We start from the raw sequence: 14,050 nt of genomic DNA on the forward strand, positions 1-14,050 counted from the left end.
GCGATTGGTGGGCGGGATAGGGCCTTGTGATTCCGGCGGGAACGGAGGGCGGGGCCGACGGCAGTGGCGGCGGGCAGGGCACGACGGGCGGGAGGGAGGAAGGAGAAGCCGGGGGTTTTTATCCCATTTGCGAACGGCTAAAAACATGTCGTCAGTTTGTATCCCATATATATTTGAGAACGTTTTAACGCATATATTTCATTTACAGGAATCAGCACAATGGGTGCGCATAACTGCAGGCCCCAAGAAAATTTACAGGATTATATACGCATGGCCAGCTCACAAGTTTCACTCGTAAGAGATCGAGGAGGAACATGTCCCAGAAGAAATTTCGAGCCCACGAGCACATGCCGACGTGCCGAGCAACACCAGCAGTGACCAGGACCTCACACAGCCAAGGGTCCCACGATCCAGAGACTACTTCGAGTCCTGCCACTTCGTCTCCACTACCACCCACCAGCTACTCTCTTGTGCGGCCAGCTAAGCACAGGAATCTGCGTTCACCTTCGTCCGGTTTAGAGATGGCTCACCGGCAACAGCAAATGCAGGTACCGGACATTGACCTTCATGACATTTTTCCCCCTTGGCTTTCATTTCTTCCTGAGTTCTGATATCTCTCGTCACTTTCTTGTCCTGCAAAGAGCGTGCTAACGATCAAGGACCACCGGTATCAGAAAGGCATTCAGATCGATTAGTTCAGTTAATGTAGGGAAGGTGAACTCACACAGAAGACGAGCGCGGGTTACCCGGCTGAAGAACTCTTGAGCTGAAAGTGGCAGGAACAGGATGCTGCAGCGGGCGGCGAGCAATGCCTATTCGTGGTGGTGGGCAAGCCATGTCCGCACCAAGCAGTCCAAATGGCTCGACAACAACCTCAAAGGTTTGGCTTCCTTGAGCACACCATCCAATCCATTTACATACAAGCACAACACAGTAACACCTGGGTCAAATTGCTCTGTCTTTTTTTAGCAAGACAATGCATACTGATTCATGAGCAAATTTACCTTCATTGTGGTGTTACGGGTGTGACCAGGGAGAGAGCGATTTATCTCAACCGTTTCTTTTCTTGGTCAAAACTTGCCTAATTTTTTCTGCAAAAGATGCCAAATATATGAAAAATACAATGTATGTTATCTGCACCAGGATTCTACCAAGAACATCTGGTTTCTAGTAAATACACATACCCTAGTCCAGGTGATTATGCAATTCATGAATGTATCAACTCACTTGCCAAAGAAAAATGTATAACGATGTCTGGACACACAGAGCAAAAGATTCTATGCATTTCATGCTAGTTTGGTTAGTGTCGGCCTAGTAGTGATATATGCTATGCACATCATTCTGCACGAATAGAATGACCACAAACTTCAAGGCAGCTAAGTCCATCAAAAGAATGAACTGAAACCTCTGTTCCATATGAACCCCATATCATTTACAACTGCTTAAGTCTACACATTTTTTTTTACAGGGAGTACAATGCAAAATCCTTCAAGATGTATTTATGCAATCCTGCCAATTTAGATAGTGATTTTTTAGCTTTTTCCCCCAAACATTCAGCATCTCCACAGGTTTCATTTGTGCTTCGGTTTTTCGATCATTAAGAGATTGCAGTCTGTGCAGATATGGAAGACAGGGTTAAGTGCATTCTCTTCCTCCTTGGGGAGGAAGCTGATTCTTTCGCTAAGAGGGCGGAAATGTATTACAAGCGACGACCAGAGGTGATCAGTTCAGTGGAAGAAGCATACCGGGCATACAGGGCCCTTGCTGAACGCTATGACCATATGTCAGGGGAGTTACACAAAGCAAACCATACCATTGCAGCTGCCTTCCCTGACCAGATTCAGTATTCATTGTTAGAAGAGGATGATGACAATCTCCCGAAGGCCTTTACCACAGTTGATCCTCGCAAAATCCACAAGTCAACAGTGGAGGGACTAATGAAGAAGAAGCATGCGGACAAATCAGGACTGAAGGATAGAGGCAAGAAATCTGCAGCTCCAGTCAACAAGGATAATGCACAAGCCGAGATTGGCAGGCTGCAGAAAGAAATATTAGTCCTTCAGACTGAGAAAGAGTTCATAAAAAGCTCTTACGAGAGTGGAATTGCAAAGTACTGGGATCTTGAAAAGCGAATTAATGATATGCAGGAACAAGTTTGCTACTTCCAAGATCAGTTCAATGAAAGTGCAGCGATAGAGGATGATGAAGCCCGGGCTTTGATGACAGCAACTGCTCTTAAATCTTGTGAAGACGCCATTATCAAAATGAAGGAGCAACAGAAGTCATTTTTCAGCCAAGCAACGGTTGAGTCCGAAAGAGTCGAGGTTTCCAGGGAGAAGCTGAAGGGTATCATGAGAGGACATGGTAAATCCCTATCATATTCAGAAAATTCCTCAGATGAGAATGTTAATACTGATGCCAGTGCTAGGAAAGATGAATTGTTCTCCATGGAGCTGGAGAAAATTGAACCACAAGAACTAGTAGAAAAGATCAAGGGATACTTTAAGATGAACTCTGATCTTTCTGTGGTAGAGATTGCAGAGAAAATTGATGAGCTAGCCAACAAAGTTGTGGATTTGGAGCTCTTGATTTCAACACAGACTTCACAGATAAATAGGCTGTGTCTAGAAAACAATGAGCTGGAGAAGTCACTACAGAATTTGGAGGAAGAGAAGACAGAACAAAGTGACTCGGTTGAACTAAATGACAAGCTCAAGGAGGCAGAAGAGGAGCTTATTAGAGTGCATAAACTTGAGAGATCCTACCATGCCGAAGAAAGAATAGTCTATACAAATTTCACCGAAACAATAAATAGTTTCTGTGATATTTCATGCATGCTGACTGACGAAGCAACATCATCCACTGACACTGAACCATCAGGTGAGCATGGCAAAACAAACCCATCAGATGATCCTGGGATGTATGAAGCTGCAAGGAAGCCACACGGTGGGGATGGATTTATTGATCAGTCCGATACACCAGAGCCATCTATCTTCATCGATGACAGTCAGTCATCTAGTGGTCACCATGAGACTAAAGCAGAGAAGCAATGTCATGTAGATAAAACAGAGGATTTGTGGTGTTGTGAGTTTGATGGCAATTTCAGTGCAGCTGCATCAATGGACGTGGGAACAACAGAAACTGCAGGTCATACTTTGTCTGATGATAATAACAAAGGAGGATCAGAACATGTTCATGAATTCGTCAGTAACACTGAAAGCAGTGATTCATTAGAAGTCCTGCATCACGTTTCCTCCAATAGTCCAGGAGAAAATTTGAAACAAGAGGACAATGTGATTTTCTCAACCCCATGTGAAAGCATTTCAGAAAGCAGTTCAGAACAGGAGACGGAGATGAACAAAGCAGAAGATTCACATATCACCAGAAGTCCTACTCCTACTAGTGGAGAAGTTGCTGATGTTGGAGACCAAGAGGATGGCATGATTAATCTGCAGCAGTTGCTTATGAATGATCTCCAAGATAAGGAAAAGGTATTACTAGCCGAATATACTTCCATCCTCCGGAACTACAAAAATATAAAGCGAAGGCTTACAGAAGTGGAGACAAAGAACCAGGAATGCTTGAATGAGATGAGAGCCATGATAAGCGAACTAGAGTGTGCCAATGGAATGAAAGATGCAGAGATTCAGTCACTTCGTAGGTTCTTGAACTCTTTAACTTATAAAGATGCATCACACAGTGGTCATCGCATGAATTCAACCATGTCACTAAGTGAGAAGAATGGAGCTGTTAGGGGCCACCGAAGGACTCCAAGCTTTTTTCCAGTTCATCAAAGGGCACAAAGTGTTTCCTCTATCCCCAGGAGAATAAAACATAGTCCTAGCCTGAAAAATAACCTAAGTATGGATTCCGATAAGGAACCTGATGCATCAAACGATGCCGTTACCAGTCCAGAAGCCACTATTCCGGAAGACCTCACATCAACAAATGTTGTCGAGATGGAGAAAGCATCACCACTTGAAGAAAAGTTCAGAAGAGACATTGATGCGCTTCTGGAGGATAACCTAGCGTTCTTAATGAAGTTCAGCATGTCATTACAACAGATAGAAGGATTTCAAACTAAGTATAATCTGCTACAATCTGAGGTCGGCAAGCTAACAAATGAGGACAGGTTAAAGCCAAACAAGGATCATACAAATGAGCACCCTGCAAAATGGGAAATGGAAGCAACAGAGAAAAGACTAAGAGAACTCAAGATTGAACTGCGAGTATGGTTGGAACAGAATGCAATGTTCAAAGGGGAACTCCAGTATAAATTTGATTCCCTATGCGACATACAAGCGGAAATCGAAGGAGGCATGGAGATGGATGCAGGCATGGAGGACGGAGCTAGATTCACTTCATATCAGGTTGCAAAATTCCAGGGGGAGATTATGAACATGAAGCAGGAGAACAACAAAGTTGCTGATGAACTGCAGGCTGGTTTGGATCATGTGAAACGACTCCAAACAGAAATTGAAAAGGTTTTGGCAAAGATACTCAAGAGCACTAGCTTATCTGGGCCCAAATCTAGCAGCACCTGGAGGAATGCACCCTCTAAATCAAGAGTACCGCTCCGGATGTTCCTCTTTCCAGCCAAGAAAAAGAAGGCATCACTGTTTGCGTGTGTAAATCCAGCACATCTTTCAAAGCAGAATAGCGATATGGCATTCTTCACTAAGATGAGCTAGGTATGCATGAATGTTTGCCCGAATGCCGAAACTTTCAGCTATGTTAGTGTTGTGATTTGGCATAACATGTTATTATGATGATCAGGTCTTCCAGATGGAGCCAAATTCATCATCGAGCCAGCAAAGTAGCAAACAGAATGCTAATATAGGTTTTGTCCTGATGCCAGAATGCTATGTTCGGCGTATGTTAAGGTTCTTGCAATGTACTCATTGGGATTAATTAGCGTATGTTAACCAGCTGAGTCTATTCAAATGGGATATGCATACTCTGTAATTTTGACATCTATAGCTTGTCAAATACCTTAGAAAATAGAAATTTTTAAATTGAAGAGCAGTGCACTTGTGCTCTGAAATAAATGATTATTTTGTACTATTGGCAGTTTGTATCACATGACGAATTCCACCTGTGTCATTCATTGAGGAGCAAAAGTAGATGCACTATGACAGTAGGTGGTAAATGATAGGTACCTTGTAATATTTGAGACCACATACGCTTGATCACTAAACTGGGGGAGGGGAGAGCGAAAGTACTTCACACTGAACAACCCAGCCGAATTCAGGCTTCCTGCATGGCACGAGCAGACTAAGCAGAGTACAAGAAGACAGAAGAGCATTCAACAAGCTCAGTCATACGAAAATTTGCAAGCAAGACACGAAGGTCTTGATCCTGGTAGACCCGCACGCACCTGAGGGGAAGAACCTGAAGCTGAAGGTGGTGTCGAATTGACGCCGCATTCCATCGAACGGATAGCCGGCACATCAGCATCTGCCCTTAGCGTCGTGGCCAAGGAAGGTCCAGGGGAATAGGGTATCGCCTTCCCAGGGCAAGGGCAATCCTTGCAACATTCTCGTGCGAGCTCGCCATCTTCTCTCTCACTCCGAACAACTTGTGCGGTTAATTTGGAGCCCGTTTGGCAGAGTTTCGACCGCGTCCGATTTCTCCTGACAAAACACTGTTCCCTAAAGCCTGTTTCCACTCTTCCCAGGAGGAGGGGAGGGGAGACAAGCTCTTGATCTTTACCGGCGGGATGGTAGATGGCGGACTGCGGTGGGCCAGCCAGGCCATCAACACATACAGGCGGGCTAACATGACCAAAAAATAAAATCCTCCTTCACCATGCGAGGTCAGGTCTGAACGGCTGGTCGACTAGCGCGCCGGGAGGTGGAGGACGGCCGGCGAACGGAGTGAGACGCTCGGATCCATTGGGGCTAACATGCAAAAAACTGGACCCGGACAGGGGGTAATGTCTAAAAATATCGGATCGCGATTATTAATCGCGATCCAGGAGGTTATATGAAAAAATTATTTAGATTACTTTTATATAATCCTTAAATTAGATCGTGATTAATAATTACGATCCAAACTAGGAGGTCACGTGCAAAATTAGTTCTTGATTATTTCCACTTGACTCTAAGATCGGATCACGATTAATATTCACGATCTAAAAGAGGGGGTCAAGTGAAAAAACCCAGGGACTCCGGCGAAGCCCCTGGGTGCGCCTCCTTCAATAGCGGCGTCGGCGGCGCTCCGGCGAGGCCCCGCTGCGGCGGACACGGATCGGAGAATGATCCTGGAGCGTCTTCCGGGACGAGCGTCGCTGGTCTCTCCGCGGAACTGCGGGAGGAGCTCCGTGAGGGCTTGGTCGCCGAACAGCGATGATTCAATTGAAGTCTGGAGCGGGAAGGGAACTGAAGAATGCATGGAGATGGATGCAGGCAGGTTTGGATCACATGAAGGGGGATCCAAGAAGAATTCGAGAAGGTTATGAACAGGAAATCGAGAAGGCAATCCGGAGGAATGCACCCTCCAAATCAAGGTTTCAGGCTTTGAAGCTCCGAATGCTCCAAATTGGTACCCATCCTATCTGAACGATTACTGAACTTTCAGCTATCTTCCTGTGATGACTGTCTTTTAGATGGAGTATTGGAGTGGACACAATGCGCAAAGCAAACAACGCTTCAGATTCGGTCTGCGCCAGCTTGATTCTGAAGGTTCGTGCAGTGGCAGGCTTGCCGCGCACCCGCTGGGACAGAAAGTGTTTAGCGTCTGTTAACCAGGTGATTCTATTCAAAGACGATGGATATATTGCATATTTTGTGCTCGTTGACATCTGTGGCTATAACTGCTCACTGGTTTGGAAAAAAAGAAACAGGATGTTTTCAGTTAGCATGGCGGTGTAACTTGTGCGATCAACAGAATGGTTCTTTGATTATCTGGCAGTACTGCATGAAGGGGGGAAATCAGCTTGCGTTGTCCAGTAAGGATCAAAATGCGTGCAACCTGGCCTAGGAAACCTTTTTGCTTCATTTGTACCGCGAAGCTTCAAAGGTTACTTCGGTGTGTGTTTCTAGTCCTTTGCTCTCTTTTTTTTTTTGAGGGAATTCTAGTCCTTTTGCTGAATGCTGATAAGCAGGCAGTTCAGGAAAACAGAGGGCAGCGGGCTCATTGGCAGGCAAAGCAGAGCGAGCAACAAACGAGGCCCATCTCGGCCCATCTGAGCTCTCCTGCCGAGCCTTGCCGCCTTCACGAGCCGAATGGGTCCAAACGGGCCAGATGGGCCGTCGACCGCCTCTCCACGCGTCGGCGCGGCGTGGATCGCACGCAAATATCTGCGTCCGCTCGCTGACCCGAGTCACTGCCCGGTGGGACCGGTTGGTGGTGGGGATTCGATTCCTTCGTCGCGTTGCTTTCCTCCCACCGTCCTCCTTCCCTCTCCGCGAGACCACACCACGACGCGCTTGCTACGCGCACGCCTCCCTCGCTGCCTCGCGGGTCGCAACCGAAGACGTGAGCTCCGGGCCCGCATGGCAGCGACGTGGCGGCCCGGGGTCAAACCCTATCCATCCACGGCGGGCGCACCTGCCCCGCGAATAACTGCGCCTCTGGCCCCCACGCGTCAGTGAGACCCCGCGCTGGCGGCACGCGTTTCCTTGCCGAATCCTGCGAGTACCTTTCGCCGTGTTGCGTCCTCGGGTATATAGCCGGGGAAGGGGGCGCGGCCAAACCATCACGCGTCGCCCACAGAAACATCGCCTGAGATCGGCTGCTTGTGTTTGCTGATCGCCGGAGTTCTCGTTGTCGTTCGGTATGCCGCCGAATCTCTCAGCCTTGAATTTGTCTTCTCCTTATCTCTACCTGTGCGCGATTCCGTAGTTTTTTTGTTCCACGATTTCTGGGGCGCATGTGGTGGTGGTGTTGCGTGTTGTGCTCTGCTTTGTCATACCTTTTCAACTCGTCATTGATGGCGGTTTCGGTGAACTGGGGCGTGGATGGTGAGATCCGTCGATCTACGGAGCGGGGTTGTGATGATCCTGGAAACCCCCTCTGTTTGGTGGAGTTGGATTGGAGGTGGGGATTTTTTTGGGTTGTGGGGGTGCGATGATCAGGATGGGGAGTTCGGAGTGTTTTGTTTATTTCTCGCAATACTTTACAAGTTGAATTTGAATTTGGGCAACCAGTAACACCTAGTATTAAATTGGAGATCTCTGCTAGTTTGCACAAAAATAAAGCCTCGAATTGAATTTCCTGCTTGATCATAGTTCATCTTATAGCAAACAAGATCTATTCGGTTAAGTAGTTGGCCGCTCTTGATACAGTAGCATGCTGAACTAATGCGCGGTACCAAATTGGAGATGACAGATACTTAGATTGTTTTTGTAGGGCTGGTAGTCGATCTTTGTTTTGTTAGGAATTGATTGTGCAAACGCAGAGTTGCATGTTGTAAGGCACGGTTACATCTTGAAGGCATCATATTTTTACCAATTACGTATCATTGTTTCCCTGTGGAACATGTAAAGGTTGATCAGAAGTTGTGTGACGAATGGGGAACAGACCACTCGTTTCACTTTTGACAACGCATCCAAAATGAAGCTAGCCACTTTGGTCCCTGTGTTGTCTCTTCGTTGAATGCAGTTTGTGGATATCAAATGTTCCTACTAGTATACCTTCCATCCTGTTCAAATTTATGCTGTTTGATGTTCTCCGTAGATCACACTAGCTCATTGTCTGACACCGCATCCAAAGGGAAGCCACTCCCCTGTTGTCCCTGCACCACCTGCTTGCCGCAGCACATTTTTGTGAATATGTTGAAGATCTGCTTAGTGCAATTTTCTTGTTTCATTCTGCAACATTCAGATTCAGTTGGCTCACAGTTTGCCTTTGCATCTTCTTTCTTCAGGTGGCTTGGGGGGACAATGGGAGGAGGCAAGGACAAGCATGGCGAGGGTGACAAGGGGCTCTTCTCAAACATAATGCATGGCGTTGCCGGTGGTCATGGGTACCCGCATCAGGGATACCCTCCGCAAGGCTACCCACCACCGCCTGGGGCGTACCCGCCTCCCCCTGGGGCATATCCTCCTCCACCAGGGGCTTACCCCCCTGCACCGGGGGCATACCCGCCACAGCATGGGTACCCTCAACCGGGTGGTTACCCGCCACAGCATGGTGGCTATCCCCCTGCTGGTTATCCCGGCTCATCTCACCAGGGTATGAATTGCTCTTACATTCTATGCTTATTAGCTTTTAAAAGTACAGAGCCATCAAAACAGCTATCAAGCATTCCTACTGAAATCCATCAAGTGATTGTGCTTTTTTTTCCCAAAAAATTCCAAATAAAAAATGTATTTGCTCATTTTATATTACATTAAGTTTTAGATCGGCTGGATTGTTTCTTGTTCTTAACTATGCTGTGCTGCAAGATATAATTTAGCTTATCAGTACCACATCTCCTATACCTGCATCAATGCTGGTCTGATGAAATTGTTCTAGTTCTATATTATGTTGAATTGCGCTTTGTTCCTAATTACATTGTGCTGCAACATACATTTAATTGTTCAGTACTTCTCTCCAACAGTTGCATCAGCTTATCTGAGAAGCAGGTAGTCCTATTGTGTCAAGTCGGCCAAATGGTGGTTCGTGCTCATGGGATCTTGTGGTTGCAGGTCATGGCAGCAGCCATGGTGGCATGGGGATGGGGACGGTTCTAGCCGGAGGCGCCGCCGCAGCTGCAGCTGCTTATGGAGCACACAAGCTCTCTCATGGGCATAGCGGACACGGTGGACATGGGGTCTTTGGAGGCTACGGCCACGGTTACGGCCACGGCTACGGCGGTCACGGCAAGTTCAAGCATGGTCACGGCCACCACGGCAAGTTCAAGCACGGCCACGGCAAATTCAAGCATGGCAAGCATGGGCACGGCATGTTCGGCGGCAAGTTCAAGAAGTGGAAGTGATGTGCACCCAATGGCTTGATCATACTAAACTCCTATGCAGGCTTCCAGAACTTCTGTTGTCGGGAATGCCTCTGCGATGTATTTAGCAGGGTGATCGTTCATCCTTCCTCTATATGTTTGGCTACTGTAGCCTGTGCGCGAGTGACAAGATGGTTTGCCAATAAGTAACTGAATAACCTTGTCGATTCCCTGCGATGATGCTGTATTTTTTGTGCATAGCTGTTCTCTGAAGATTATTTCTCTAGTGGAGTGATGCTGATACCCTGCGTTTATATGGTCCACTGAAATTCTTCTCCTGATGTGAATTGATTCCGGCATTGCGTATTCCTGCCGCAATTTAAACTTTTCTGGAGATTATTCTCTGATCAGATTGCTTCGAATATTAAGCAATCATGGGAAAGTAATACACAGAGATTCTATGAGGACCAATTTTTGGACATCACTGCAATGCAATCTTGCGGTATTTTTTCTTCCTTCCTCCTTCCTTCTCACAATGAAGTTGTAGAAACGCCCACGATTACTATGCAACGCTTCATAGTCACTCGTCAGCAAAGACTTCCTCTTTAAGCTGGAAGGCCTTGGTGAAGGAGGTCCAGCAGAGATAGGAGGAGACGATGCTGCTGACGGTGTTGGCGGCCATGACCATGTTCTTCACGACGATCTGCAGCTGGATGGCCTCCAGCGGCGACGCGCTGCCCATGATGAGCCCCATCATGGCGCCGGGCAGCGCGATCTGCCCCACCGTCTTGGCGTTGTCGATGACGGGGGCCAGCGCGATCCCCAGCGACCTCCTCACCTGCTGCAACGTCGCCTCCCGCGGCGTCACGCCCAGAGCCAGGGCGGTCTCCACCTGCACAGCAGCAGAAACATGAGAAGCTGATGGTGAATCTTTTGTTATATTGAACTCTAGTAGTTGCCAAAGAAATTTACAAAGTTTCTAACATCAAATGGTTAAGTTCTTAATGAAATGCAACCAAGCTTTTTTGTGCGTTCCTGAAAAATATCTATTGACTCCTTTCCTTGTCAAAAAGAAGGTTGAAGTCCGAACACCCTTCCAGCATTATCTAAAAAAAAAAGATGATGACCATGATGATTATTGCTCAAATTCTGCATTTTTTAGGACTCCAGTGTCTTTTGACTGTGTTATACTATGTGCATTGTGATTTTTTTTTTAGCCAAGCAGAGATGGTTCTGATGTAACAGCAGCTGACTTTTTCTTTCTTGAACATTTTCTTTTTGATATATACTGTTGGAATAAGAAATAATAAGCAAGGGAGAAAATAAATAAGCCTTAAGAAACTAAAGTTGGGAGGGTACGGGATTGGTCGATTGGAGCTGAGAGCTGACTGACCATGTTCCTCTGAATCTTGACGTCCTCCTGGAGCTTCTTCATGGTGACCCCAGTGACCGTCATGGCGCAGCCGGCCAGCATGCCGGCGACGGGGATGATGTACCGCGGCGTGAAGGGGAAGACCTTGAGCGCCACGATCACGAGCATGGTGACGGCCGTGCCGACCAGGATGGACACGAAGGCGATGTACCTGCCGCGGGGGACGTGCTTCGCGCGCTGCCCCGCCGTGTAGCCGGCGACCGTCACCTGTTCGATGGCGGGCCAGATCAAGAACAGCAACTAATTATATACGTCAATGACCAGAGAGTGGCTGGCTGTGTGAATTACCATGAAGAGGTATGCGAGGAGGATCCAGAGCGCGTTCTTCTGGGTGAAGCTGAGCGCCACGGCCATGGCGACCACGGCAGTGGCGGTCACCGGCTTGAGCATGCCCAGGACGAAGTCCCGCCAGAACCTGCTCCAGCAACGCCGACGCGTGCTCCATCGGTCGTCAGCTGCCACTGGAGGGCTTCCGTCAGACGTGCGCCGCCGATCGCTGCCTTTGCATTGGTCAACGCCGATGAAGTTAGCAACTCGCAGGTCGCAGCTCGCCTGCAGTTCTCCTGCAGAAATGTTTTTGTATGGCGCGTGCGAGTTTTTTTAGAGAGAGAAAGGGTTGCATTTTATTGATACAAGTCTATTACATCCAGCCCCCTAACAGGGCACTTCTGAGTAAAAGAGAAAACACAAATAAGTCCTTGAACGGAGCACCCACTACGCGTCGCCGCTGCCGACCGTCGTTGCCGCAGTCCGGTCCTCCTCCACCTCCCGCAATGAAGAAGTAAAACCAGAATGAAGCTCACGGCAGATACCTAGTTCGACGAAGAAACAAATTTCAAGCCCATGAGTAACACACTGGAAGCGTGTTTTTTGTCCGTTGAACGTCCCGGGCAATCCCTGTACACCGGAATCTGACACCGGTCGCTTCACCGGCCAACTCCAGTCAACAAGCAGCAAACCCGCAAGAGGAACAAAATACCACCAGCCCGTACATACGAGCAGATGGTAAACTTAACCTCACAAGGTAGCAGCAGACTACGGATCCACCTTGGAGGGACATAACAATCCTCCAGCCTTCAGCGACCATGTCTTTGGTAGCGAAGCCAGCATCTCTACCGATGCGGCGGGCACAGCTAGCAAAGATAGACGCACGGAGAAATCGAGTACCGACGCAAAAGAAAGCAACAGAAAAAACCTCGTCGATGCCGAATCCTCCGCATAAAACTCCGGCGTCATGCTCCGCACACCTCTCGAGCACCACCAGACTCCACTCACCGCCGACAGCACCGTCATCCAAAGAGCCATGGAGGAAACAAAAAACTCCAGGCGAAACGCTCACCGGAAGAAGATCCAACCCTAAACCTAACCTATTAGTAGGGCAGGGGATATAGACAATCTCCACCGTATCCACGCCTCCCCCAGCTCTCCAGCGACACAGAAGCCGCCGAAGGCCGAGGGAAGACGGTGGATCCAGCAGGGGAACGGAGGTCGTCTGGAAATCGCCCGCTCGCTAGTCGCTACTGTTGGGAAGAGTCGGGAAAGGAGGAGGGCTAATAGCGAGGCCTGTTGGATGATACTTGGCGCGTGCGAGTTATTTTTTTATTTTCAGGGAATGGGCCGGGTGGCGCGTGGGCTTACTTCCTGAGCCCACTAGTAGGCTCCTTATTATGGCCCATACGTCTATTGTTTCTTGTTCAATAGGCCCGCCTGTACAAGTTCTTTTGTCGGGCCTAGAAATGTAACCAACACGTGGGCCTGTGTTATGCTAATTTTCTTCATCAAACATTTGTCATGTTAGTGCTCTAACCACTAATTAATGTTGAACAGTAAATACAAAAAAAATCAATTATTTAGAAAATAATGCTTATATTCTTTAAGGTGGAATCTGCGTATCCTAGTTCAAACCTCCGACTAAATACGATGCTTGTATTTCTGGATAATTATTTTTTCAGCAGTAGATGTGTTTGGAGAAAATGTCTAAACCACCAATTCTTTCTCTCTAAAAAAAGTGTTTATAAAAGGTAGAGTATGGATGTCTACGTTCACACAGAGGGTGAGTGGCCTTCATGTCCAAGGGTTGAGGTGGGAGGGTCGGGGAGTCCCGACAAAGGCTATTAGGAGTCCCACGTGTGACTGGCAACTAAAGTGTGGTACGGTTATATTTTTTAAAATCGTATATCCAAATTAAAATCCGGTTGTGTCACCGTGTTCCTTGCGACAAAATCTTCAAAACAAGATCACACTTGAATAATCTTTTTGTGGAATATTGTTTTTGAATGTGGAATAATTTTTTTGTTGCTGGAACAATTGTTCCAGCGGTATAAAAAAATATTCCGCATATGTGTAATAGTTTGACTGCGAGTCACAGTATTTCCGGTCCTCACACTACTGCTCCAGGTCAAGGTCAAGCATAATCACAAAACAACAGCGGCGTCGCTGTCCACCTCCTACCTGCTGAGAGAGTCAGTCATATTCTTCACCGGCGGCAGATTAGAAAGGAGAAAGAGAATATCTTTATTTCATTATGTTGAGAGATTTCTGTTCGGTTGGACTGCATTTTTATTGGCCGGTCGAACTTTATCTTTTCTGGTATCTAATCCCGTTACTATATTATATTATATATATGAACACCAAACAGAATACTCCATGCAATAATTAGCTCCACCGATGACCCCGTTGTAATCTGAACTCTTTTCCATTTACATTAGGGCCCATTAACCAAACTCCACCGGCCTGTG

General features: G+C 47.3%; 3 protein-coding genes and 1 long non-coding RNA gene across 5 annotated transcripts; 2 read left to right on the forward strand and 2 right to left on the reverse strand.

Moving 5' to 3' along the window:
- Positions 1-745: 745 nt before the first annotated feature.
- LOC112886939 (protein NETWORKED 2A-like) lies at positions 746-5,088 on the forward strand. Its single transcript, XM_025952979.1, has 3 exons — positions 746-880; positions 1,621-4,691; positions 4,777-5,088. Exons 1-2 carry the CDS (start codon positions 787-789, stop codon positions 4,689-4,691), a joined length of 3,165 nt encoding a protein of 1,054 aa, XP_025808764.1. The 5' UTR covers positions 746-786; the 3' UTR covers positions 4,777-5,088.
- Positions 758-5,869, reverse strand: LOC112886940. The gene is made up of 4 exons (XR_003227461.1): positions 5,378-5,869; positions 5,160-5,256; positions 1,005-1,091; positions 758-890 (listed from the first exon to the last, which is right to left on the reverse strand). It is a non-coding gene; the product is annotated as an uncharacterized LOC112886940 (long non-coding RNA).
- A 1,752-nt stretch (positions 5,870-7,621) lies between these two features.
- On the forward strand, positions 7,622-10,140 carry LOC112884372 (glycine-rich protein A3-like). The gene is made up of 3 exons (XM_025949750.1): positions 7,622-7,777; positions 8,870-9,177; positions 9,633-10,140. Exons 2-3 carry the CDS (start codon positions 8,886-8,888, stop codon positions 9,920-9,922), a joined length of 582 nt encoding a protein of 193 aa, XP_025805535.1. The 5' UTR covers positions 7,622-7,777; positions 8,870-8,885; the 3' UTR covers positions 9,923-10,140.
- Positions 10,141-10,329: 189 nt separating this feature from the next.
- On the reverse strand, positions 10,330-12,919 carry LOC112884370 (UPF0014 membrane protein STAR2-like). 2 transcript variants are annotated; one of them, XM_025949749.1, is made up of 4 exons: positions 12,508-12,919; positions 11,601-12,124; positions 11,274-11,519; positions 10,461-10,772 (listed from the first exon to the last, which is right to left on the reverse strand). In XM_025949749.1, exons 2-4 carry the CDS (start codon positions 11,700-11,702, stop codon positions 10,461-10,463), a joined length of 660 nt encoding a protein of 219 aa, XP_025805534.1. In that variant the 5' UTR covers positions 11,703-12,124; positions 12,508-12,919. The 2 variants fall into 2 exon arrangements, with proteins under 2 accessions (XP_025805533.1, XP_025805534.1); XM_025949748.1 differs by having other exon boundaries at positions 10,330-10,772; positions 11,601-12,919.
- Positions 12,920-14,050: the final 1,131 nt, after the last annotated feature.

This window comes from Panicum hallii, chromosome 3 (assembly GCF_002211085.1).
Source record: "Panicum hallii strain FIL2 chromosome 3, PHallii_v3.1, whole genome shotgun sequence".
Taxonomy (NCBI): Eukaryota; Viridiplantae; Streptophyta; class Magnoliopsida; order Poales; family Poaceae; genus Panicum; species Panicum hallii.

What these genes read in the sequence shown, in the direction of transcription:
- LOC112884372 (XM_025949750.1), top strand. Translation starts at nt 8,886, where the DNA reads ATGGGAGGAGGCAAGGACAAGCATGGCGAGGGTGACAAGGGGCTCTTC. An exon ending in TCCCGGCTCATCTCACCAGG is followed by an intron (nt 9,178 to 9,632) that starts GTATGAATTGCT and finishes TTGTGGTTGCAG; the next exon opens with GTCATGGCAGCAGCCATGGT.
- LOC112884370 (XM_025949748.1), bottom strand. Translation starts at nt 11,702, where the DNA reads ATGCTCAAGCCGGTGACCGCCACTGCCGTGGTCGCCATGGCCGTGGCG. An exon ending in TCCTCGCATACCTCTTCATG is followed by an intron (nt 11,520 to 11,600) that starts GTAATTCACACA and finishes GCCATCGAACAG; the next exon opens with GTGACGGTCGCCGGCTACAC. An exon ending in TCAAGATTCAGAGGAACATG is followed by an intron (nt 10,773 to 11,273) that starts GTCAGTCAGCTC and finishes GCTGCTGTGCAG; the next exon opens with GTGGAGACCGCCCTGGCTCT.
- LOC112886939 (XM_025952979.1), top strand. Translation starts at nt 787, where the DNA reads ATGCTGCAGCGGGCGGCGAGCAATGCCTATTCGTGGTGGTGGGCAAGC. An exon ending in GCTCGACAACAACCTCAAAG is followed by an intron (nt 881 to 1,620) that starts GTTTGGCTTCCT and finishes CAGTCTGTGCAG; the next exon opens with ATATGGAAGACAGGGTTAAG.